At 46.3% G+C, this 24,526-nt stretch overlaps 1 protein-coding gene across 6 annotated transcripts in view; it reads left to right on the forward strand.

The window, feature by feature from the left end:
* Positions 1–24,526, forward strand: part of NTRK3 (neurotrophic receptor tyrosine kinase 3) — a 455,727-nt gene that overhangs the window by 247,985 nt on the left and 183,216 nt on the right. For all 6 annotated transcript variants that reach the window (XM_073304182.1, XM_073304180.2, XM_073304181.1 and 3 more), the window contains exons 5-11: positions 649–806; positions 2,123–2,265; positions 2,956–3,097; positions 6,126–6,422; positions 14,492–14,515; positions 15,845–15,915; positions 17,745–17,847. In XM_073304182.1, the coding sequence (XP_073160283.1) occupies positions 649–806; positions 2,123–2,265; positions 2,956–3,097; positions 6,126–6,422; positions 14,492–14,515; positions 15,845–15,915; positions 17,745–17,847 (938 nt within the window). The remainder of the gene's footprint in view (positions 1–648; positions 807–2,122; positions 2,266–2,955; positions 3,098–6,125; positions 6,423–14,491; positions 14,516–15,844; positions 15,916–17,744; positions 17,848–24,526) is intronic.

Genomic DNA, 24,526 nt, shown 5'->3' on the forward strand with positions numbered 1-24,526 from the left:
CAGTATTAAGGACAAGAGCTGCCAGCTTTAGTGAGCATATCCTGCTGGAGGTCTGCCCTGAACTGACTGAACGCCCCCCAGAAGGGTCCTGCCCCACAAGCCCTGGGGTCTTAGGACACAAGATATAAATATTTCTTGAGGAGAATGGGGTCACGCCTGCTCCTTTGAGACAGTCCTTTGTTGTGCTAGGTGGCAATGAGGTGGAGCACTGTGACAACCATGTAGTCCTGGGGTGTTCCAATGCAATTCCATTCTCAACATCAGCATCCTTTGTTATTCCAGCCCTTGCATTCTCTGCCTTTCAAGCTCTGCCAACATATCTGCTCCCCTTCTCCCCCTCCGGCCAAATATCCGTCTGGCCTTGAGAGTGCTTACAACATGTTTTTTGTGTGACCCAAGATAGCATTTGAACCTTGGTTTCCAGGGCCAAAAAGCTAGTGCAGTAACTCGCTGCACCCCCATGCTCCTTTCCTCCCCTTGCTGCTCCAAGGAGTCCATAATCTCTCCTGATCTACAGAGACTCATTTTAGCCTCGCAGCACATAGCCTTTTTACAATTAGTAGCTTTTCTGTGGAGATCCCATATAACCAATGGTAACCTTGTTTATTTGTCCCCACCCCTTGTTTCTCACATTCTCTCTCTCTCTAGGACACTTGAAAGAAACCTTTTTAACTGCAGCTGTGACATCCGCTGGATTCAGCTCTGGCAGGAGAAAGGTGAAGCAAATCTGCAGAAACAGGAGCTGTACTGCATGAACATGGAGGCTGCTGTCATTCCCCTGCAGGAGATGAACATCACCCAGTGTGGTAAGGAAAGCCCTTTGTGTGCTCCAGTTCACCTTGCTCCCAAGGCTATAGAGAGAGGAGGCCAGGAGGGGCCCCTTGCTACCCTTGCACGTCCTACAAGAAGTACCCAATGACAGGGAAATATTGTTAAAAAAACCCAGGTACTGTTTTTTGGTACAGAGTATGATTAACCCATCGAACTTACTGATACCAAGGCAATTAAGAGTGATCTTTTTGAAAGAGATTAGGATACAGTAACTCCTCACTTAACGTTGTAGTTATGTTCCTGAAAAATGCGACTTTAAGCAAAACGATGTTAAGCGAATCCAATGTCCCCATAAGAATTAATGTAAATGGGGGGGTTAGGGGTCAAGGTCAGGCTTGACAAAGCCCTGGCTGGGATGATTTAGTTGGGGATCGGTCCTGCTTTGAGCAGGGGGTTGGACTAGATGACCTCCTGAGGTCCCTTCCGACCCTGATATTCTATGGTTCTATGATAAGAAAGAGGCCATTGCACTGACCCGTTGCCTTCTATTCCCATCTCATTCATTCGGGGTCCTCTTTACACATGCTGCAGCCCTTGATGCTCCCCTTACGCATACTGTGTCCGGTCACTCTCCCGTGTATCACCCTCCCTTCTGTACTGCTGCTGGTACCATCTCTTGCACTCTGTGTGACCGCTTGGTGCCTGGGTGGCTCAGCAGGACAGAGGAGTAAGTCAAAGCCACTATAAATCAGTATTTCTTTGGCGCCTTGGAGGGAAGAGCCGGGGCGTCTTTCATTAGCAGAGATGTTTTTAATATGAGGACACATCCCTGGTCATCTTCTCTTGATTGTTATCAATTAGAGAGAAACTCTCTCTCTTCTCCTTAAGTGCCAGGAGCGCTGTGCCCTGTCCTAGCTCAGGCTGGATCTCTTGCCAGTGATTCCTTAGAAGCAGCTTTATTCCTCCCAGACCTCTGCACGGACACAGGTGCCAGGGGCTTGGGGGAAAGGGGAGAAGGGACATAGGTTTGGAAGGCAACTAGCACTTGGACAGAACTTCCTGACTTGTGTGCAATGTCAGAATTGCAAAGCACAGAGAAGATCCATCCATCCACCTGGTGATGTCCCCCATGTCACTCATTCCTTCCAATATGAGACAGCCAAGCTACTTGCCACCTCCTGTACTTCCCCCTCCCCTTCCTTCATTCGGAAGCACAAGACAGTGCAGGCTTCTTTGCTGTAAGGTGAAGCCTGCTTGGGAGACGGAGCTCATGGGGATCAGAATCCAATCCTGTACCGTATGTCTTGGCTGGCCAGGGTGCCCTAAGTGTCCTGGTGTTTGACTCCCTTAGATCTGCCCGAGATCAGCGTCAGCCACATTAACCTGACTGTGCGGGAAGGCGAGAATGCAGTGATCACGTGCAATGGCTCAGGCTCGCCGCTGCCTGACGTAGACTGGACAGTTGCCGATCTGCACTCCATCACTACTCATCAGGTAGGAGGCCAAGGGGCTTGGGTGGCTGGGCATTTACTGCCCTTGCCAAGGTCCATCACCAGGGTGTTAACACACAACACAGCAGTTGGGGTGCTGGCCCGGGGAATTTTCCGGGTCTTTGTTTCCTGTGTATTCCATTTTAATAGGCCTGGATGAGTGTTGATCACCACAGGAGAGAAGTGAAATGCAGTGATTGTTTGAAATGGATTGTATAGTCCACACCAGAGTCAGATTAGGAACCCTGGGTTGGCAGAGTATTGGCGGGTAGAGTGCAGATATTGACTCCAGGCAGCAAAACAGCTCTTCCTGCGGGCTGATTGTTTCACACCTTTAGTGCTCCCTTGGTTGCATGTTAGCCCGTCTCCACGAGCAAAATTATCCGTTGCTGACAATGGTGTATCAACAACAGGTGCAGCTGAAAGTGGTTTAACTGCAAGTAGAGGCAGGGGCATACCCTGTTTAGCACTGTTTCAGAAGCTGTGGTTATAACCTCTTTGGACTAAGTGCGTGGGTGCACTGTGGTGCCATGGACAGGGTGAGCTGTGAAACTGAAATCCTGCCTGGCCATGGTTGTTAGAGACCATGACATTTTATACAGGAGTTGGGATCCTCTGGTCCTGGGCCCGGGAGGTGGGCAGGCCGGCATCATTTGTTGGGTTTGTCCTTATTGGGTTTTTTGGGGATTTGCAGACGAACCTCAACTGGACTAACGTTCATGCCATCAATTTGACCCTGGTGAATGTCACCAGTGAGGATAACGGTTTCCTCCTGACATGTATTGCTGAGAACGTGGTGGGAATGACCAATGCCAGTGTGCTGCTCACGGTCTACTGTAAGTAGAGGCAGGGAGACGCGGGCCATACATGGGCTGGTGGGAGGGTGAGCGTGGGAACTATTTGAATGTGTCTCCCGTCGGGAATTGTGTGTCACCAAGCTATGCTGCGCTTATCTTGATTTGCTGCTGTTGAGGGTGAGGACACAAAGTCAGAGTTGCTGCAGGAGACTGAGGCAGGGACCAGTCCTAGGACTACGTGTAAAAGGAGCTTTCATTATGGGCCAATTACTTTGTCCTCCAGCTTCTCTCCATTTTAGCTTGCCTGCAGAAACGGGCGTACTCCCAGTGTGGGTGTGTCAGTCCCACACTTGCACATGTGTGGTGAGCCCCTGCTGGGCTGAACGGCTGCGCCACGTGTCTGCATGCCTCACTGGCACGTTCAGGTGGCTACTTGCATTCACAAAGCACCACTGGGAAATCCAGTGGGGTGAGGAAATGCCCAGCTGGGGCTAAAACTTTCTGAGTCACTCATCCCCTAGCCTCACTGAAATCAATGGAAGTTTTGCCATTGACTATAATGGAGTCAGGATTTCATCCCAGATCTGTTTCTACCAGGTTAATCAGTGAACACTGTGTAAACATGTGCAAAGCAAGGTTTAAAACCATTTACTTACAGGCTGTAGAGAGCTAAACTTTCATGTGCTTTCTAATATAACTTAATAAAAACCAGACCTTAACAGGAGTTTACGCAGCTTTGCTGCCTCAGGCAACTGGGACTTACCATGTGTTGCTGTGTCCATAACATTTGCCCTTAATCTGTGGTTTGAAAATCCCCCATCCCTAACCCCCGCTGGTACCTGTGTAAACTGGAGAATTATGCCCCGTTATCCCATGCAGCGCGGGCACCATTGGGCACCTGTAGCAATGAGGCAGAACTGAAGACAATAGAATATTGGAAGGAGAATAAAAAGTACGTCATTCTCTGGTCTCCCCCAAAATAAATAATTTTGGTGTGTTTGGATGGTTTGGGGGGGCTTTGGTTGCCTAAATTAATACAGTTCCAGATCTGATCAGCTGGGAGGAGACAGGTATGCCGTCCAAACCCTTTAAGTGCCACCATGTTGATGCTAATTTACATGCCCAGAATCCTGCAAGCCAGTACCAGTTTGTACCATACTTGCTCTAATGTAATCATTCTGAAAAGAGCTGATATTTTGGTGTATTGGTGACTAATTGCTTTGGTACCCTCCTAGTCATAGGGTGACCAGATGTCCCGATTTTATAGGGACAGTCCCGATTTTTGGGTCTTTTTCTTATATAGGCTCCTATTATCCCCACCTCCTGTCCTGATTTTTCACACTTGCTGTCTGGCCACCCTACCTGGTCATTCACCCAGAGATATAGGGAACTAAATTCCGACCTAGGCTTACATGTGAAACATGCTGGGTGGGACTCTGCACGATCACTGGGTTAGCAGCCGTGGGTCAAGATTGAGGTGTATCGCCTGAGTTGTGAGTGCGGAATCTTGGGCGTCTCCTCCGAGCTCTACCTCTCTCTCTTTGGCATTGCTGTTTCTCCACTTTCACAACATGAAACTCTTTAGAAAAAACAGAGGGGAAAGTTGATGGATCTTTCCTGTTAGTTAGGGGCTGCCTGTGGGCGTGACCCCAGCCCTCTGCATGGGGTACGGGAAAGGAGAGTGCTTAGGAAAGAATAGAAGGCCTTTGTCTTATGAAGTTCTGATCCTTGCCCTACAGTAGTGGGCCATCTTTGGTCATGCTCTGTGGCCTCAGTGTTTGGGGCCTTACATGTGATGCTGTAATTAAGTTTTCATCAGCGATGGTGGAGCGGAGTTTGAATTCTTGAGGCGTAGGTATCCTCAGTTCAGAGGCCTCTCAGGAGAGGGTACCATGCATATGTATTAAATGGAGGTGAGCTCCCAGCTTTAATCCCTGTCCTGCTACACGTCCTTTAATTGTAACAATCCTGGAGGATATTCAACCAATCAAAGCCTCCAAGGACATGCAGCCATTCAGAAACCCTGAGGGATGTTTGCTTGAATGGCTGAGAATTCCTAAACTACTGAATGTGACCAGAGAGCCCCAAGGGGCACCTTGTAGACATGTGTGTAATTAATAACAATGCACTAGAAAAGCCTACATAACATGAGCAGGCTGCTCCATTGACATTGTGTGGGGAGGGGAATACAACAATATGCACGCTAAGTGGACAGCTACAAACTTAATTCGGGCTGGTTAGCAGGGGTCCAAATCCAAGATCTGATCTCAGACCTTGTTTCCCAGACCTACGGAGCTAGCCGTGCTTGTAGCTTACAGAGGCTAGAGTGGCTCAGTGGTGCCCCTTCAGGTTGATGTTCCGCATGACCCCATTCGGTCCTCCACACCAGAGAAAAGGCTGCGGTGAAGCAGGGCCATTTAGGAATTAAACTGGTGGGGTGAGGAGGAGTGGGGATGCAAAGTAAGGGGTTCCAGGGGACACCCTCAGTGCTGAGGGGAAAGACATTTTTCATTTCTATTATGTATCCATTATCCAGGGCAGAGTGGAGCCTGATTACTTGTTTCTTTATTGGGGATTTTGACTGTCGAGACTGAATGTCCCTCTATCCTGCACTGCTCGTTACATGCCCACTAAAATGAATGTGAACAACCCTTAAACATGTGCTGGGAAAGGTCTTGCATCAGTGTGATGTGAGTGCTATGAAATGCTCTGAGAGCAACTCCCAGCTGAGACAAGCTTAGTTGATTTCGTGTCATCAAGCCCAGAGGGAAGGGAAGAAACTCTTAAATGACAGCAGGTCATCTCCTACTGCCAAAACCAGGCTTGGCTCCTTTGGGCAAGGCTCCATTCCAGCTCACCTGGTAAGGCTGCTGACGACATTGCAGCTGTAGTAGAGCGTAGCATGCACACACAGCAAATTCAGCCATGGGATGGGAGGTTCCTCTAGCTGTTCGAGTGCGCTTTGGTGGCTGGCTGCTGGGAGATGAGGTAATCATCATTGCCTGGAACATGTGAGGTTACTTGGGTCTTGAGTCCCACAAATTTGCATTGTGTTTCTCTATGCTAGATCCGCCACGCATTCAGAGCCTGGAAGAGCCAGAGCTACGTCTGGAGCACTGCATTGAGTTTGTGGTGCATGGGAACCCGGTGCCCAGCCTTCACTGGCTGCACAATGGTCAGGTCCTCAGGGAGACTGAGATCATCCGCATGGAGTTCTACCAGCAGGGTGAAGTGTCTGAGGGCTGTCTACTCTTCAACAAGCCCACTCACTACAACAATGGCAACTACACCCTCGTGGCCACTAACCAGCTGGGGACAGCCAACCAGACCATCAAAGGGCATTTCCTCGAGAAGCCCTTTCCAGGTGAGAGAGTCACAGCTTATGTTTCTGTAGTGCCTTGCATCCTGGAGCACTTAACAGGCTGCTATACAAGCTATGCACCAGGATCATTGAACCTCACATTAAAATACAGTCCCCTCTGGTGCACAATATAATAACTGTTTACCAGCATTGAGCAACATTTCACAAGAGTCTAGACATGGGTGTGAAAAAGAGTTGTGTATCCAGTTGAAATCAAAGGGGATTTTAGGGAGGGAGGATGTAATTATCCAAACTGACCATGACGTAAGAGCTAACATACCTATTGGTGCAGAAAGTGCCATGACGTTTTTGGTGGCTTTGAATGATCATGGCCTTTGTGTCAAGTCTCCTCAGAAAGATGGTGGCTTGAACAACAACATAACATCACGATGGGACACTTGGGTCTGATCAACCATGTACAGACCAGGCATGGCCCAATTAGCTTGTGAAGTTTGCCCAACCCATGCCATATGATGCCAGGGGACCCCACTTTCTTCTTTGACAGGAATCTTCATCAACATCTTAAGGGAAAAAAGGGTGAAAATTTGACGGAAAAGGAAATGAGTGACTGGTTTTTGACTTTGCATTCTGCAGTGTTTGTGGTGGTTGTTGCTCCATGACTTATCCGTGAGAGAAGGGCTTAGGGCCTGCAGTGTATCATGGGGGGTTACCTCTGACACCCCTTAAAGTGGACTCCCACTCTTTTGACACCGAATATTCTTTTGGGGCATATAACTGGGGTAGTGGTTGTGTGTGGAGGAAAGCCCTTTTGAGGGACTTGGTGATCTTGTTTTACTTTGTCTATAAAATGGCTGTGATCTAGATGGAATGTCCTCAGGATTCTATATATTTCATTAAAAAAAAATCTGTCAGACATCATTTTGGTGCAACAGCCCCCACAAAAATGGTAAATACCCCCCCAGTCCCTCGGCATTAACTATTTGTCAGGCACTCTCAGTAAATGATTTTAAATTCCTCCCTGTGTCACTGGGCGGTGAGTGGTGAAATTGTAGAAGGGAAAATAAAGCAGGGGAAGCTCTTGTTATAAGGCGTGCAGTAGAGAGGGTTGTGGTGGCTGTCCTGCAGTGAAAGCGTGGGAGGGCTCTTGCACTGCCTTCTGTTTTTGCAGCACCAGATCAGGCACCCTGGAGTTAACAGAGTGGTGCATACTGTTGCCTTCAGGAGTGATGCCATGAGAAAGTGGCCAGCGTGGCTCCTGCAGCCCCTAGAAAACGGAGCAAAATCGGGCACTTGCTCTATATAGAGCAATACCAATGGTATTGTCATTTATTATTTATATCATGCCGTCAATGCGCACAGAGCTTTCCGGGTGGTCAGATATAGTAAATGGAAGCCAAAATCTCTGCCTTGAAGAGCTGACCAGTCTAAAGACATGAACAGATACAGAAAGGAGTGGGAAAATTATATTCAAGATTCAAGGATGATCATCTGTCTAGCTCCTTAATCTGTGTAGGCTTTCTGCTATCTGGGAGGAAGGGCAGTCTGTGTTTCTGGCACATGGGGTGGGGGTCAGGAGATAGGTCAGGTTATGTTCTCACCTCTGTCGCTTCCCATTTCTGTGATTCAGTTCCCCTGTCTGCAGGATGGGGATAACAACATTTTGTTTCTGATGCATCTGCAATGTGCTAGGCACTTTCCAAAGGTAACAGGAAGCAGGTCTGCTGCTCCAAAGAGCTGACACTAAAAATTCATTCCAGTCTTGCCACCATGTTGAGAGAATAAGCTAATGTTTAAGTGTTTTGAAATCCTTGTATAGAAGGTGCTGGAAAAGAAAAGACTATAGATAGACCTAATCCAAAGGTTCGCTGCCTTTTTCTACCTGCCACTACAAACTCATCCCTTTTTTTCCTCCCACGAGCCTGTGTCCCAGAATCTTTCTCACTGTGGCAGCCCCCCGCCCATGATGTAATCAGTACATGATTTACTTTTCTTGAAGATCACTGGTCCGGACATTGCCAAAACTGACCTTTACATTCAGTGCATCTGAAATGTACAGTCTTGCATTTGAAAGTTGTTTTTTCTAGAAAACGTGAGGAGCTGTACATTCAACACACCTCATTACTGCTGCTAGTTACACTGGGGAGGTTTTCGCTGCAACCTGCCAGGACCAGAATTTTTTAAAATTAAAGTTTAGAGTCTCATAGATTCATACACTTTAAGGCCAGATGGGACCATCGTGATCATTTAGTCTGACCTGCACATTGCAGGCCACAGAACCTCACCCACCGATTCCTGAAATAGACCCCAAACCTCTGGGTGGGTTACTGCAGTCCTCAGAGTTTGATTTAAAGACTTCAAGTTACAGAGAATCCACCATTTACTCTAGTTCAAACCAGCAAGTGACCCACGTCCAAAGCTGCCAAGAAAGGCAAAACAATCCCAAGGTCTCTGCCAATCTGACCTGGGGGAAAATTCTGTCCTGACCCCAAATATGGCAACCAGACCCTGAGCATGTAGGCGAGACCTGCCAGGCAGACACCTGGGAAAGAATTGTCATCGCCCTTCCCAACTACTGTCCTATCTCTGGACATTGGAGATATTTTCTAATCGCAGTTGTGGATGGGCCATATACCACTGTAGGCAATCTCACTGTGCCACCCCCTTCATAAACTTATCAAACTCAGTCTTAAAATAGGTTAGGGTTTTTTGGCCCCACTGCTTCCCTTGGAAGGCTGTTCCAGAACTTCACTCCTCTGATGGTTTGAAACTTTTGTATAGTTTCAAGCCTAAACTTGTTGATGGCCAGTTTATATTCATTTGTTCTTTTGCCAGCATTGGCCCTTAATTTAAATAACTCCTCTCCCTCTGTGGCGTTTTTCCCTCTGATGTATTTATAGAGAGCAATCGTATCACCCCTCATTCTTTGTTTTGTTAGGTTAAACAAGCCAAGCTCCTTAAGTCTCCTCTCTTAAGGTAGGGTCTTCATTGCACTGATCATCCTAGTAGCCCTTCTCTGCATCTGTTCCAGTTTAAATTAATCTTTCTTAAACATTGGAGACCAGAATTGCACACAGTGTTCCAGATGGGGTCTCACCAATGCCCTGTATTATGGTAATAACACTTTCCTATCTGGAAATACGTTGGCTGATGCATCCTAGAATTGCAATTAGCCTTTTTCATGGCGGGATCACAGTGGTGGCTCATAGTCATCCTGTGATTGACCAACACAGCCACATCTTTCTCCTCCTCTGTCACTTCCAACTGATACATCTCCATCTTACAGCAAAAATTCTTCTTGTTAGTCCTGAAATTCACTTTGTACTGTTAAATTTCATCCAATTTCTATTACTCCAGTTTTCAAGGTCATCAAAATCTTCTTGTATGATGATCTGGTCCTCCTCCATATTGGCAATATCTCCCAACTTAGCGTCATGCACAAATTTTATTAGCACACTCACACTTTTTGTACCACGGTCATTAATGAAAATGTTAAATAAGATTGGTCCCAAGATTGACCCTTGAGAAACTCCACTAGTAACCTCCCGTCAGCCTGACAGCATGACCCATTGTTGTCTCCTCATTAACCAGCTTCTTACCCACATTTCAATTCTCTTATTAATTCTCATCATCTTCAATTTAACTAATAATTTGACTAATCTACTGATCTAACCATGTGGAACTGTATCAAATGCTTTACTGAAATGCAAGTAGATTAGATCTACTGCATTTCCTTTGTCTAGAAAATTGGTTATCTTCTCAAAGAAAGAGATTAGGTTGGTCTGGGATGATCTACCTTTTGTAAAGCCAGTGTTGTATTTTATCCCAATTACTGTTGACCTCTATGTCCTTAACTACTCACTCTTTCATAATTTGTTCTAAGACCTTCCATATAACTGAGGTCAAACTAAGAAGCCTGTAGTTTCCCAGATCCCTTTCTTTTCATTTCTTAAATATAGGTACTATATTTTCAATTCTCCAGTCATAAGGTACAACCCCTGAGTTGACAGATTCATTAAAAATCCTTGCAATTTGATATACCAGTTCCTTTAGTATTCTTGGATGGAGATTATCTGGGCCCCCCAATTTGGTCCCATTAAGCTGTCTGAGTTTGGCTTCCATCTAATTTCTACTTCCATATCCTTGTTCCACTGGTACCTTGCCACTGCCCTCAAGCTCCTCATTATCCTTATTAAAAACGGAGGCAAATTATTTGCTTAGGTGTTGGGCCATACCTTTATGATCTTTAATCTGCAACCCATCCTCAGTGCTTAGCGGTCTCACTTCTTTCCTTGTTTTCTTTAAAAAAAAGAATCTTTTACTATTGCTTTTAATTTCCTTTGCAAAGTCCAACTCTGCTTAGCTTTTGGCAGTTCTCACTTTTCTCCCTACACTTTCCGACTTTCAAGAAGTAACTCTCCTTTGTGTCCATCACTTCTTCCATTCCTTGTAGGTTTTCTCTTCTTAATAACCTGTTTGAGATGCTTGTTCATCCAGTTAGGTCTGCTATCCTTCCCTACAATTTTTTCCCCCTTACTCAAAGTAATCCCAAGCCTCTTCCACATTAAGATCCTTAAATTCTTCAATCCAATCCACTTCCCTTAGTTATTTCCTTTACTTTTTAAAGTGTGCCCTTTTGAAATCAAGGATAGTTACAGACCTATTTCTGTTTATCCTTCAGTTTAGTCTAAACTGAATTAATTCATGATCACTCGAATCAAGGTTGTCCTCTACAACCAGGAGTCCTATGAAGTCCATGCTACTTACCAATACTAAATCTAAAATAGCATCACATCTTGTAGGTTCAGTGACTATCTGGTGAAGAAATCTGTTGACTATCACGTCCAGGAATATCTGGGCCCTACCATTTACACACTTGTCTTCCAGTCTATATCTGGGAAATGAAAATCTCTCATAATCACACAATTCCCAGTAGTGTTTATTTTATTAAAAATATTAGAGGTCTCTCTCCATATCCAAATCAGATCCTGGGTGTCTATAGCAGGCCCAAGCACTATCCCAGTGGAACCTCTGTTACCTTTCTTCCCCAAAGAGATTTTGACCCAAACAGATTCAGTTTTATGCATTCCATCACTTCTAATTTCTTTACAGTCTTCCCCATTATTAATACCACCTTTACCTTTATTTCTGTCTTTTCTGAACAGCACATACCCTCCAACACCTGGATTGAAGTCGTGGTTACTGTTTCACCAGGTTTCCATTCACCTTATAATATCTACTTTCACTTCTTGCACTGGTAGTTCTAGTTCCTCCATTTTGTTACCCAGGTTCCTTGCACTGATTCACAGACATCTTAGTTGTTTCTGCTTGGTTTTGCCCAAATTCCTCGCTGGATTAGGTACCGTCATTTTACTGCCAGTATACCTGACTGTTACTCCCAGTGATTTAGCCCTATCTTTCCTCTTGTTGTTGTACATTTTCTTACCCTCTTTTATTCCTTTCTTCATTGCTCTTTTACTTGGTTTTCCTCCCACTCAATATTAGAATCAGATGCAGAGATTACATGAGCTCCAAACCGTTTCCCCCATGTTCCTAGTTTAAAGCTCTTTTAATCAGTTGTGCCAACCTCCGTCCCAGAAGCATATTTCCCTCTCTACTCAGGTGGAGTCCATCCCATGAGAACAGTCCTCTGTCTGTGAATACCTCCCACTGGTTGAACATCCCAAAGCCCTCCTTATAGCACCATTGTCTGAACCATCTGTTCATCATCATAATCTTGTCTTGCCTTTGCCCTCCTCCTCTACAGACAGGTAGAATCCCCCTGAGGGTCACCTGAGCCTCCATTTCTTTAAGTGTCTTCTCCAGCCTGTCAGTTTTCCTTGTTGTGTCCCAGTGAGAATCTAGCAATATCATTTGTTCCAACATGAAGGACAATCAGTGGATTCTTTCCAGCTCCCATTAGGATCCTCTTCCATCTCAGGTCCACATCCTGTCTCTTATCTCACGGCAGACAACACACCCTTCTGTTCTCCGGATCAGCTGTGGTGACAGGTCTGTCTGTTCTTCTTAGTAGGGGAGTCCCCAATCTCGTACACCTGCCTCTTCTGAGTGTTGCAATTCTCCAGCCTTCCCCCTTCTGTTCTTTCTGGCTGCAAGTCTTCTGTTCGCACTTGTAGTCTCCTGCGAGTCATCCTCTATCCTCTTAGGTCTCTGAAGTCTGGCTGTCTTCATTGTCTCTTTCCCTCTTCTTGCAGGACTAGCTGCTCTTCTTTTCTTCCTTGCCTTCCCATCTTTGGTTACTGACTGCCTCTCCTTTTCATTTTTCAACTCAGCGAACCTGTTCCTCTGCTCTGTTTCTCCTTCGCTAGCCAGTCTTTTCCTCCTCCTTGTTCTCATAGTCATGTGCTTCCGTTGGCCATTTTCCTCATCCAGAAGTCTACCCTCACAGTTCTCTGGTCCAGCATGCATTTGCAAGTCATGAGGTTTCTCTTCAGCCTCTTCTCTCCTTCCCTCCATCATCTGCCCAAATCCCCTTTGAAAATCCACCACAGTTTCTAGCTGCCTCTCCAAACCTTGGATCTTCTCCTCCATCAGATGCATCAGACGGCACTTCATACAAATGAAGCACCTTTCAGGTACCCTCTCCAGAATAAAGTATATCCCACAGCTTCCACATCCAGTCATCTTAATTGTCTCTTCCATTCTTTGGGTCACTACTACAGCTGCCTGTGTAGCTGTCATAGCCTTCCCTCCTACGCTCCTCTGAAGAAAGAAAAAAGGAGTGGGGAAAGAACCCAAAACATACCCCTGTTTGCTGGCTCCTGTGCTGCCGGCCAATTGGTTGGCTGCCTTTATAGGCTTGCTGATTAGGGAAGCCTCGCCCCCACAATCAAGGTTCAGCTGTGATCACAGGCTCTGCTTCTCTCCCCATGCACTGCCCCCTGCCAGACTTTGCAAACTGAAAACAAACCCTCAAGCAAGCAAACACACTGTCAAGAACTCTCTCCCTGCCCCTCAGGAGCAGAGGCTTGCCTCCCTTCTCCTCCAACAGGGATCTCCATGCAAAGGCTGCTGTTTTCAACTCTGTTTGCTGGCTCCTATGCTGCAGTCCCTGGAAAATTTCCAGCCCCCTCAAATTAAAAAAGTGTAGTAACTTGCCCAGGAGTCAAGAACTACTGATCTAATCCATCACAGCCCAATTAACCGAACCAAACTTCAGTTCATTGGGAGCTGCACGTATGACCCTGGGTCTGTATTTGCTTCCCTTCCAAGCCTCTGCCATGCTTTTATGGGAACGCTGCAGCATCATTCCAGGCACCCTTGGCCGGCAAAGCTGTGTAAAATCCTGTTAGTATCAGGGTCAGTTTCTTTTGCTGGCGAGTACATTGAAAGCTGATGTTGTTCTCATGCTATATAAACTGATTGTCACTGAGAGCTTTAGACATTGTCACCTGGGGCCCTAGCGAGCTGTTTTGTTTGGAAGGAGCTTTACTGGATACCGTGAACTGGTCAGGTTGCTGAGGGGAATGACTAAGAGGGCCTACTTTACAGGATGGCGCAAATGTCGTGCGGCCCCTTTCCCCCGCACCAGCCACACCTCTGTCCTGAGCCCAATTGCTTCCAGTCCTCACTCCATCACAGCTCTGCAACTTGCTCCTAAATGGTATTACAGCTACTGGGGCCATGGGGTTTCCAGTTCTGCCCTATCAATCCACTGGAATCCCAACCTGCAGTCCTCCCTCCCCCATTTCAGCCCAAGCCCCCTCACAGCTGTTCCAGTGCACCCCAATCCCGACCTTCAACACAGTCTGAGATTATTTTGAGCCAGGACTGCCAAATGGGCCAAAAATGGGAAGCTTTGTTCTCTTGCCACACCTCCCCCAAATCCTGCTCAGCCCTGCCGTGTGGATCTAAACAGAGAAATCTCTTAAAGTAGCTATGCTCTTCCTAGGAGGGTTTTCCCTCTGCTCCCTGTGCAGTCAGTGAGCTGGCATTAGCTAGTGGCTGGCTTACTCCGAGAGGTACGCCCTCAAACGTCCCTGGGCTGGTTGGGATGATGTGGGAGTGTGGCTGAGAAGTGTTTGGATGGGAGGGGCTGACGTCCCTTTACTGTGCTGTTAATTGTGTTGCTTCTCTCTTTGTCCTTTTCACAGAGAGTACGGATAACTTTGTTTCAAGTAAGTGCCTTCTTGCCTTTTGCTTCATTTCCTTTTTTCACCTCCTGAATCCAAGTACCTTGCAGATGACGTTTGGGGGCGATCTAATGCTTTAGCGCTAGGCAGGAGGGATTGTTAGAGAGGGAGATGAGGAAATAAGTGTCTGGCTTCCCCTCTGTGAGAGCCTGAGTGTATTAAGGAAGGTTTTTATGTGCTGTACAGTCTGTAGATCCTGGGCAGGTCTATTCCTGCCTAGTGGGGTCCTGAAGAAGGATCCAGACCAATGGAGAGGGAAGCATGTGATGTGCCGGTAGCACGGGTAACTTTGCAGTATGACACAGAGGCGTGAATGTGTCTTCAAGCAACTCCTGTACTGGCTGTAGTTTGGGGTGCCACAGGGCAGTGGTATAGATGCCTAGTCCACTGAAACTGAAAGGAAAAGCAGTCTTCAGAGCTAGCCTTGTGAGGGCTGATGTGGTTCAGGGCTTGGGGAAGTAATATGGAACCTCTCCCCTTGAGGTTACTGATCTAAATTAGGTGCAGATAGGTGGTGCCCCAAAGAAGTTGCCATTGAATCACCTGTATGAAATGAGCAGCTGGGTCTCAGTCCCCTTCCTAGCAGAACAGTTGTCTGCATCACAACAAGTGCTGGTTTGACCCCCATATTGCAGCAGTCTGAGCACAAGCCAAAGGACTGATTGGGTCCTGGATATTGGAATCCCTCCCCCCTTCATTGTAGTGTGGACTCTTCCAAGTAGGAGCTGAGGCCCATTGAACAGGTGTGTAGGGTAAGTGCTGTACCTGTTCTGTGGCTGGGGGATTTCTGCTCCCTGGATTTTTAATTGCCAGCATTCAAATGCATTTAATTTAAAAAATCACTCAAGTCATTGTTTGTTGGTTTTAATTTGGCAGGATTCAGTCTTGTAGCAATCTGCATTCCAGGGATGCTTGAACCACTAGCTTTCCCCTGGTGCTGGGAGGCATGTGGGTGGATGAAGAACCCTCACCCACAGAACATATGGGATCAGACTGCTTCTCATTAACTGGTGGGAGTGACACTGTGTCCGATCAGTAACTTGACTTTGCTTCCTCACTGCCGAGTCACATAGGAACCTAGAGAGCTTAAGTAAAAAAACACCTATTAGCTCATTTGGTCTATGCCAGTTCAGGAGAAATTACAACCCCAATAAGACTTGAATTCAAAGTCTTTGAAATAGAAGGCAAGAGACCTCATTCTCTGGGCTAGCCAGTGCTATGTAGTGTGACATCACAAGGTTGGGATGTTCTGGGGCCTGTGGAATTCCTTGGGGGCACAAATTGAATATTTCCTCTTTCTTCTTCTGGTTCCAGTTGGTGACTATGAAGTGAGCCCCACCCCACCTATCACTGTGACCCACAAACCAGAGGAGGATACATTTGGGGTGAGTCCTGTCTCCTTTTTGTACAGGGGAAGCATTTTCTATTGATTTCTGCTGTTGCTGATGGATAGGGTGGTATACTGTTTGCACCACCATTGCTTCTATACTGAGATATTTGTTTGTAAGTAAAATCCTACCCTGTCCAATTAATGATGGCCAGACTTTAGATGGTTCAGTGGTTTGCGATGGATAAGCAGGGATACTGATATGAACTACGTTAGCCTCTTGAGTTTGCAAAACTGGGTTGTGAATCTCTTGAAGACAGAGTCTCCCCCAAAGTATTTCCTGCAGGGTCAGAAATTCTGAGAGAACAGTGAAAAAAATGACAAATCAATCAATTAATTGAGTTGTTTCATGCTATAATGGAATCTTTAGGAGCATGGATTCAGTTCTGGTTTATTTTCATCAATACCGATTCATCCACCCCTTCTTTAACCCCCCCCCCCCCCGCTGCATTTGGTGATGTCGCACTAGGACTTGATCACATTGGCTGAAATAAGTTTTGCCAATTCATTTTACATGGTTTGCAAGACCCTCAAAATTTCACTTTTCACAAAATCCAGACAGAGATGGGGAAAATGTTGAGAGCAACAGTGTTGGGAAAATAATTAGGGGTTTCATAGAATTGCTCTAATTTTATGCAAGGTTTTGAGAATCTTGAAATCCAGAAAATATTGACAGAATAAACAAACCCTTATCGATTTTTCTGAATGTTTTATCCTGCGGTAATTCTCAGGGGAACTGAGGAAAGCGCTTCATACAATGGGACCTTACTCGTGAACAGCACCCAGTGTAGAAAAAGAAATGCAGAATATATACAGGGGAATGAAAATCATACTTGTTAAAATGTGACCTTTGAAAAATAAAACCATGCGTCTATCAAAGACTGGGAAAAGCATCAAGCGATGAAAGGAGTAAAATGTCTTTCTGTTAATGCTGTATTTTCTTCTGTGATTGAACACATCACAGTAAGAGGAACACAGGTCCAAATGCAATAAGAGGCCCTGGAAGGCAGTAAGAATAATTGGCCAAATGCAAACGGAAGAAATCCTGAAAGGAAGCTGTTTATTTACAGCAACACAATTAAAGAGTCTTGGGTAAAGATCTGCAGAATAAATATTAATAAATATAAAAAGGAGCTTTGGGCTGTAAGCCTTTGTGTACAGGGATGATCTCCCTTCTGCATCCGTACAGGGCTTGGCACAATGGGACCCCAGTCCCAACTGGGGCACTTTGGGTACGATCATAATATAAATATTTACCACTACTACTCATAAAGGAGCAGCTGGAACCTCAGGAAAAGAGTTCGACCGCCTTCTGTCTCTTGTGTTTTCTCTTCCCTTATTCTTGCTTCTGAGGGTTGCTTGCATGGAGGCAGAATTGATGTTGTGAAAGAATTCTTCTGCTCCTACTGCATATTCCCCATCGCAAGTTAGTATCCACTTATGGTTGTGAGACCACACATTGGGTAAGATGTGTCAAATGGAGATTATGAAGGGCAAAAAACCCAGGGCATTAAGGAATACTAAGGAGCGAAGATTCCATGCAGATGTACTTGATGATTAGAGAGTGAGGGTTCAGAGGCATGGGAAATGTGATATCGGAGCAGAATTGTATCTATATAGAAATTATTCTTATTTTTCCTGTCGCAGTAAGAGGCTCTTGTAGTTTCAAAACTGCACTAAAGCCATTTGCATTCAGATGGATTCGTCTCCACAGCAGCATGTAAGTGTACAGGAGTGACTGAGCCAGGAGACTTTTACTTTTCAAGTCTGAACTGGTTTGGATATCATATGTTCCTTCATCCTAACTTTCAGATTTGTCCCTTGCAGGTATCCATAGCAGTTGGGCTTGCAGCTTTCGCGTGTGTCCTCTTGGTGGTGCTCTTTATTATGATCAACAAGTACGGTCGAAGATCCAAGTTTGGGATGAAAGGTACGTGTAGCTGCTCTTCTCCAGCAAGAGGCACCTTCAAGGAATGCCAGGCTCTAATGCCACATTATGAAAGGTGGTGTGTTTTATTTCCACAAAAGGTACTGTCTATACCAGCCAGTGGCACTCCCAGAGCCCTTTGAAGGGAAACAGTACGACTACCTCTTCTGTTCATTGCCTGGACCTAGAGAGCAATAGAGTCTTTCTCTTTTGTTGTTCTGGGCTGCAGCTGTTCCTGCTATTGGGAATAAGCATGTGTGTTTGTGTGTGTGTGTGTGTGTGTGTTGGTGGGGGGCTTTGGGTCCTGCTGTCTTTGGCAGTAACAGCGGTTGTTGAGCGCTGAAGAATGAATGCCCTTGTGCCGTGTTGTTGTAGCTGTGTTGGTCCCAGGATATTAGTGAGGCAAGGTGGCTGAGCTCATATCTTTTGTTGGACCACCTTCTGTTGGTGAGAGAGATGAACTTTCGAGTTTACACAGAGCTCTGCTTCAGGTCTGGGGAATGTACTCAGAGCTCGAAAGCATGTCTCTCTCTAAAAGATATTACCTCACCCCTTTGCCCTTCTTATAGGTCTCACAGGAAATGCCGTTTGGCTGCCCTGCGTTAAGCAGGGTTGGGTAGGTTGGGGCGGGAGGTAAAAATACATTAAATTGCCTCCTTGGTGTATTGGCCAGTTCCTGATAGAACGGAATGCGGGTGGATTCTGAGTCGGTTTGTGAAGGAAGAAAATATGCTGTTATGAGTCTGTGGGGTGCTTGCGAAGAGCAAGTGATGTTTCAGCAGGTTGCAAGGGGTTTTCCTGCTGCCTCCCCACTGGAATGTTTCACTCGTTTCCTTTTCTGCTTCATGGCCATCCTCGTGGGAACTGTTTCAGGCAGGCTAGGTAGTGCTTAGCCAATGAGAAGACAGTGATGGTTGCCATATGGAGCCATTCTTTCAGTTCTCCCCAGCAACATCGTTGCTTCTCTTCAGGATCATGGGGCTCGTGCCAAGAGAAACTGAATCATTGAGCACCGTCTGTTTTTCATGATTCGCCTTGTGTTTATCTGCAGCCTTGAAGCGTTGGTGGTGCGTAGCAGAGCCTACTGGGACAGGTTTATAACATAACAAAGTAGTTGCCAGCCTCCATCCTTGTTAATACAGGCATTGTACAGCCAAACACGTGGTCTTTGGTTAACACAACCCTTTTCAAAGGCTGCTGAGTGGCAGCTGATTTCCCAGCCATGCTGGGGCCTGCAGTTGAGGAGCAGGCTGAAATGTTTGGGGGCACGGCTTGTGCTTGCCCAGAGTTCTGTTTGCTTTGCGAAGACATTTCCAGAGTAGGTCCAAATGAGACTGTGGCTGGTGTTTCCCCTGTGTGGCCTCTGGAGATGGAAGACAGGACCTTAATTAAACAGCAGAACTACTGTAGCAACTTAGCAAATTTAGCTCATATGTCCATTGATGGGAGCAATCTGCTAGGGTGTACAGATTGTTGGTGGGGGAGCATGGGAATGGAAGTCATGATTTCTGCGGGTCATGATTCCCAACTCTTCCACTGCCTCATTTTGTGACCTCACACAACTAACTGGCTTAACTATGCTTTCTGCTTGAGTTTCCCCATCTGTAAAGCGGAGATGAAGTTTTCCAACTTCATACGGGGAGGGGGGTATATCTACGGGAGGAATGGTTTGTACAGTGCTGTGGTATCTGCTGCTGATAGTGCAAAATGTTATAGGTAAAAGAAAAGAATAAATATTCCCACACATGAAAAACAGAGAGAAGAATGTGAATATCATGTGGGTAACTCACCTCTGTAGATGGATAGACAGATGTGTGCTTGCACACGTACTGAGGGGTTATGGTAACCATGAGTATGAATCTTGAATGACGTTTGAGTTCCTCAATATACAGTGGTAATATTCCCTTTTGGCATGTGCAGGATTTAGATAGCACAAGCTTTTATCAAGAAAAACATGGTTTTCCTTTCATTGAGTTGCTGTGCTAAGTTGGAGTCCCTGTTATTCTGATAATAAATTGTAGATATAAATATTCCCCTGCAGACTTAATTTTTAGGGGTTTTGCTGGTAAGGCTGTTAGACAGACAGAATCTGCAGTGTTTACATGGGTTTAAAATTCAGAGAGATGTCTCATGTGGGACTTGATCCTGGTGCACTGATTCTGTAGCCAATCACAGCCTTCATAGGCATCTTGGAAATGCAGGTTGTTGTTGGGTGCTGTGGACACCAAGTCCACGTGGAGTTAGTGTGAAAGTGACTGGCTCTGCTATTAGATGAGCAGCTGGATCTTGAGCCTCGAAGGCTCCTTGTACATCGGTAGCATTCTGCCGCCACGTTTAGACAAACGTGCACGTGCTCCTGCTGAGCAAAAGTACCTGTTGCTGACACAAGGGCTCACGTAGCTCTCTTGATATCTTCTACAGCACCTTTATCAGTGCCACTAGGGTAAATTTGTCTAATTTGCTCCCCTTACAAACTCCACCTTGCTTCCTCCTTCTCCTCCCTCAACCAACACTCTGGGGACCCCTTCCATGGCTTCTCCCTCTACGCCTTCTCCTTGGTGACTGTATCCATTTGTACAGTTTAAACTCTCATCTCTTGGCTGATGACTCACTAATCTATGGGCCCTGTTTCCCTCTGCCCACTCCTGTGCTGCAGACGATCTCCTGATATATGGCCTTAGATGGCCCATCGCCAGCATAGAGCTTCTTGGTTTTTCCATTTCCTCCTTTCTCTGTTGTCGTTGGCACAACACCATCCTGCCCATCGCTTAGGCTCACAGTCCCTTTGACTCCTCCTTTCCCTTCTTCCCACACAACAAGGCTGTTGCAGAATATTGCTTCTTCCTCCTCAATGTTTTGCAAATGTGACCCTTCCATTCTGTTCCAGGGGCTAATACCCTGGCTGCATCTTGCCTTGATGGCTGCAACCAGCAGATGACTGCGTCACTCCCTGCCAGTCTGCCTGAAACGCAGTGGCAAAAATGCTCTTCCTTCCCCATTGATCAGATCCTACCATCCTCTGTCTACCTTTGCACCCCTCCATTAGCGTCCCTTCAGCCACTGCATAAAAGTTCAAACTTCTCACTTAACACCTTCAAGGCCTTGAATAATGTAGGCGTGATCTACACTACAGACTTATGGTGGTATAACTACCCTGAGCAACGCAGAAAATCCACACCCCTGCGCAACACAGTTACGCCGACCGAACTCTGGTGTAGACAGTGCTACGTAAATGGGAGAGCTTCTTCTGTCGACATAGCTACTGCTTATCAGGGAGGTGGAGTACCTGTGCCGATGGGAGAAGCTCTCCCATCGGCATAGGTACTGTGGTTACTAAGCATTACAGACTCATTGGTGCTGCTGCACCACTGCAGTGCCATATGTGTAGATAAGCCCTTAGGCCCAGCCTCCAAGTTGGATTTTATCGTCTTTCATGTCCCCCGGCCCTTCATTCCACCAATGATGCCCCATTTATTTCAGTCTCCCATCTTTACCTTCTTCTGTGGTGCTTCCCACTTGTGGAATGAGCTCCCTAATAACAGAAAAACAGCAATACTGGGTCAGACCAATGGTCCATCTAGCCTGGTGTCTTGTCTTCCGACAGTGGCCAATGCCAGGTGCTTCACAGGAAATGAACAGACCAGGTAGTCATCAAGTGATCCATCCCCTGTCACCCATTCCCAGCCCCTGGCAAACAGAGGCTAGGGACACCATCCCTGCCCATCCTGGCTAATAGCCTTTGATGGACCAATCCTCCATGAATTTATCTAGTTCATTTTTGAACCCTGTTATAGTCTTGGCTTTCACAACATCCTCTGGCAAGGAGTTCCACAGGTTGACTGTGCGTTGTGTGAAGAAGTACTTCCTTTTGTTTGTTTTAAACCTGCTGCCTATTAATTTCATTTGGTGACCCCTAGTTCTGGTTCTAATCTAGCTTGCCAAGCTACTCTTCTTTCTTCATTCATATCTCCTGAAGTCTCACCCCTGGACACTCACCTCTGGCAAAGATCTTTACTGTCACAGTGTCATGGGAGAGAAGGAGAGTGTGATCAAAAATCAATACAACCGAAAATCCTCTGGAAGCTTGCACTCTCCTCTGAGTCTCCCATTGTGATCTAAAAAGAAAAGGAGTACTTGTGGCACCTTAGAGACTAACTAGTTGCAGCTTTCTGGGACAGGAACTAGGTCCTACAGAGCATCAAGCATATGGTTGGTGATTAAAAAATAGAATAATAATAATCAAAAGGCCTGATCTGGGGATGGAGCATCATTCCCTGATTCAGGAGCAGTTTGTAGCCAGCTGATGCATTGCCACTTGCTGTTGAAATCCCAGCTTGGCAGGATTGTAGGAGCAGGTTTTTCCTGTTGTTTTTGTCATGGCCGCAGAATGCTGTGTACTCAAGTAACCCAGAATGCCTTGTGGGGAGGCTTGTAAGCTTGTCTCCTCCTCCCCCTTTACTTTCTCTTACCAGCAGGCTGAGAAGGGAGGTTAATGCCTAAGTGAATAAGGGGGGAGGTGAGGCACAGCTAGGGCCAGGGAGTGAACCTTAGCAGGGTGTGCAGGCAGATGGCTGCTTGCGTTCTGTGGAGGTGAGGCCAGAGAATGAGGGATCCCTATATCCCAATCCTGGGCTTTGTACACATGGGCAGAAAGCACAGCAAAGGAGCAGAGCAATCTGAGAGGACCTGGTTAGGGATTTCCCAGCTAATAGATATGGATTTGGGCCCTGTTTGGGAGCATAGGCCAGCGCCTTTGCTTCTCTTCTCTCTGTCTGTCCCAGAGACAGCCCGGAAAATAAGTGCCTCACATTGCTCTCTAGCGACCCTCTCAGGTAGTTTGTAGAAGTGGCAGTGACAGGCTGAAGAGTGAGCAGCATCCAGTCTGCCTCGCTGAAGAGTCACCACAACAAAGAATGACAGGTTTCAGAGTCGCAGCCGTGTTAGTCTGTATCCGCAAAAAGAAAAGGAGGACTTGTGGCACCTTAGAGACTAACCAATTTATTTGAGCATAAGCTTCCGTGAGCTACAGCTCACTTCATCGGATGCATGTAGTGGAAAATACAGTGGGGAGATTTTATATACACAGAGAACGTGAAACAATGGATGTTACCATACACACTGTAACAAGAGTGATCAGGTAAGGTGAGCTATTTTTGCCAGCAGGAGAGCCGGGTGGTGGGAACATTTTGTAGTGATAATCAAGGTGGGCCATTTCCAGCAGTTGACAAGAATGTGTGAGGAACAGTGTGTGGGAGGGAATGTTTATTTATCCCCATGTTTATTTCCCAGGTTATGACCCAGCTACTGATCTGTCCAATAACAATGGTGCACAATACTTGCTCTGCCAGTTGCATGATAGCAGGGCTGGCGTCAGGGTGGCTTCACAGGCCCCTTGTGAGGTGGGTTATAATGCAGCATGTTCCCTGTTTATCTTCGTTCTGGAGAGCTTGTTGCGGATGGCTGTGTGCCATCCTCATTGAGTTTCCTCGCTTGCTCCAGAGGAGGCGCCTCGTTAATATTGGATCATGGTGGCAATCCTGCCTTTCAGGCCTCCTTGCAGATTTGCCTCCGTGCAACAGAGTGGAGAAAAATATGGCTTGACAGGCTATCAGCGACTGCCGGGGCCATGGAATGTGAAAACCTAGGGTTAGGGGAGATAAAATGAACATGGAAAACAAAGTTCCCTTTGTGTACCTTAGGCTTAGCTGCAGAATAGAGAGACATTGGAGAAAGAACGGCCAGACAAAACACATACGTAAACAGAAAGTATTTAAGACACAGATGTAGTCTGCAATAATTGCTGGTGTCTAATCTGAGTTTTTGTACACAGACATGTGAATGAATTTTTAACCAAGGAAGGACAGTGATCAAGTGGTTAGAACACGAACCTGGGAATCAGAGCCCCTGGTTTCTATTCCCAGGTGTGGGAGGGAGAGTGGTTAGAGCAGGCAGACTGGGGGTCAGATTTCCTGGGTTCTCTTCCTGTTCCCAGCTCTTCCAATGACGCACTTAGTGACCTTGCACTAGTCTTTGCTTCCCTGTACCTCAGTTTCCCTGCCTGTAGACTAAGGATAGAATGCTTTAGACTTCACCTTAATAGCACTCTTCTTCCTGTAAGTCTATAAACCCAAATCCTCCCAGTAAAGTGTAGTCAGAATACATTTTAGGAAATGAAGTTTAATTTAATAAAGCTACAGGAAAGTCCTGGGGCTTACGAGATACTCGGACACATTGATGGGCATGGTCACATGAGTACTTAGGCAGGTAGACAACAAGACATGCACATTCCAGTGCTAACATTTGGCTTGCTGGTTCTCCTTTGTGTACATCAGGGATTGGCAACCTTTGGCACGCGGCCAGCACATCCCTCGGCCTGCGCCGCTTCCCGCAGCCCCCATTGGCCTTGGAACGGCGAACCGCAGCCAGTGGGAGCTGCAATCGGCTGAACCTGCGGACACTGCAGGTAAACAAACCATCCTGGCCCTCCAGGGGCTTTCCCTGGCGGGCCCTGTGCCAAAGGTTGCCAATCCCTGGTGTACATGTTTTCTGTTTCAATCGTAAGCTCTTTGAGACAGGGATGTTGTGCTCATACTTATTTGTATTATGTACTCTTGGTGCTCCAGAAATAATAAACAATAATTCATGCTTGTAAGAGAGCTACAATATTTTTGGATGAAAGAGA

Source organism: Lepidochelys kempii, chromosome 10, assembly GCF_965140285.1.
Source record: "Lepidochelys kempii isolate rLepKem1 chromosome 10, rLepKem1.hap1, whole genome shotgun sequence".
Lineage (NCBI taxonomy): Eukaryota > Metazoa > Chordata > Testudines > Cheloniidae > Lepidochelys > Lepidochelys kempii.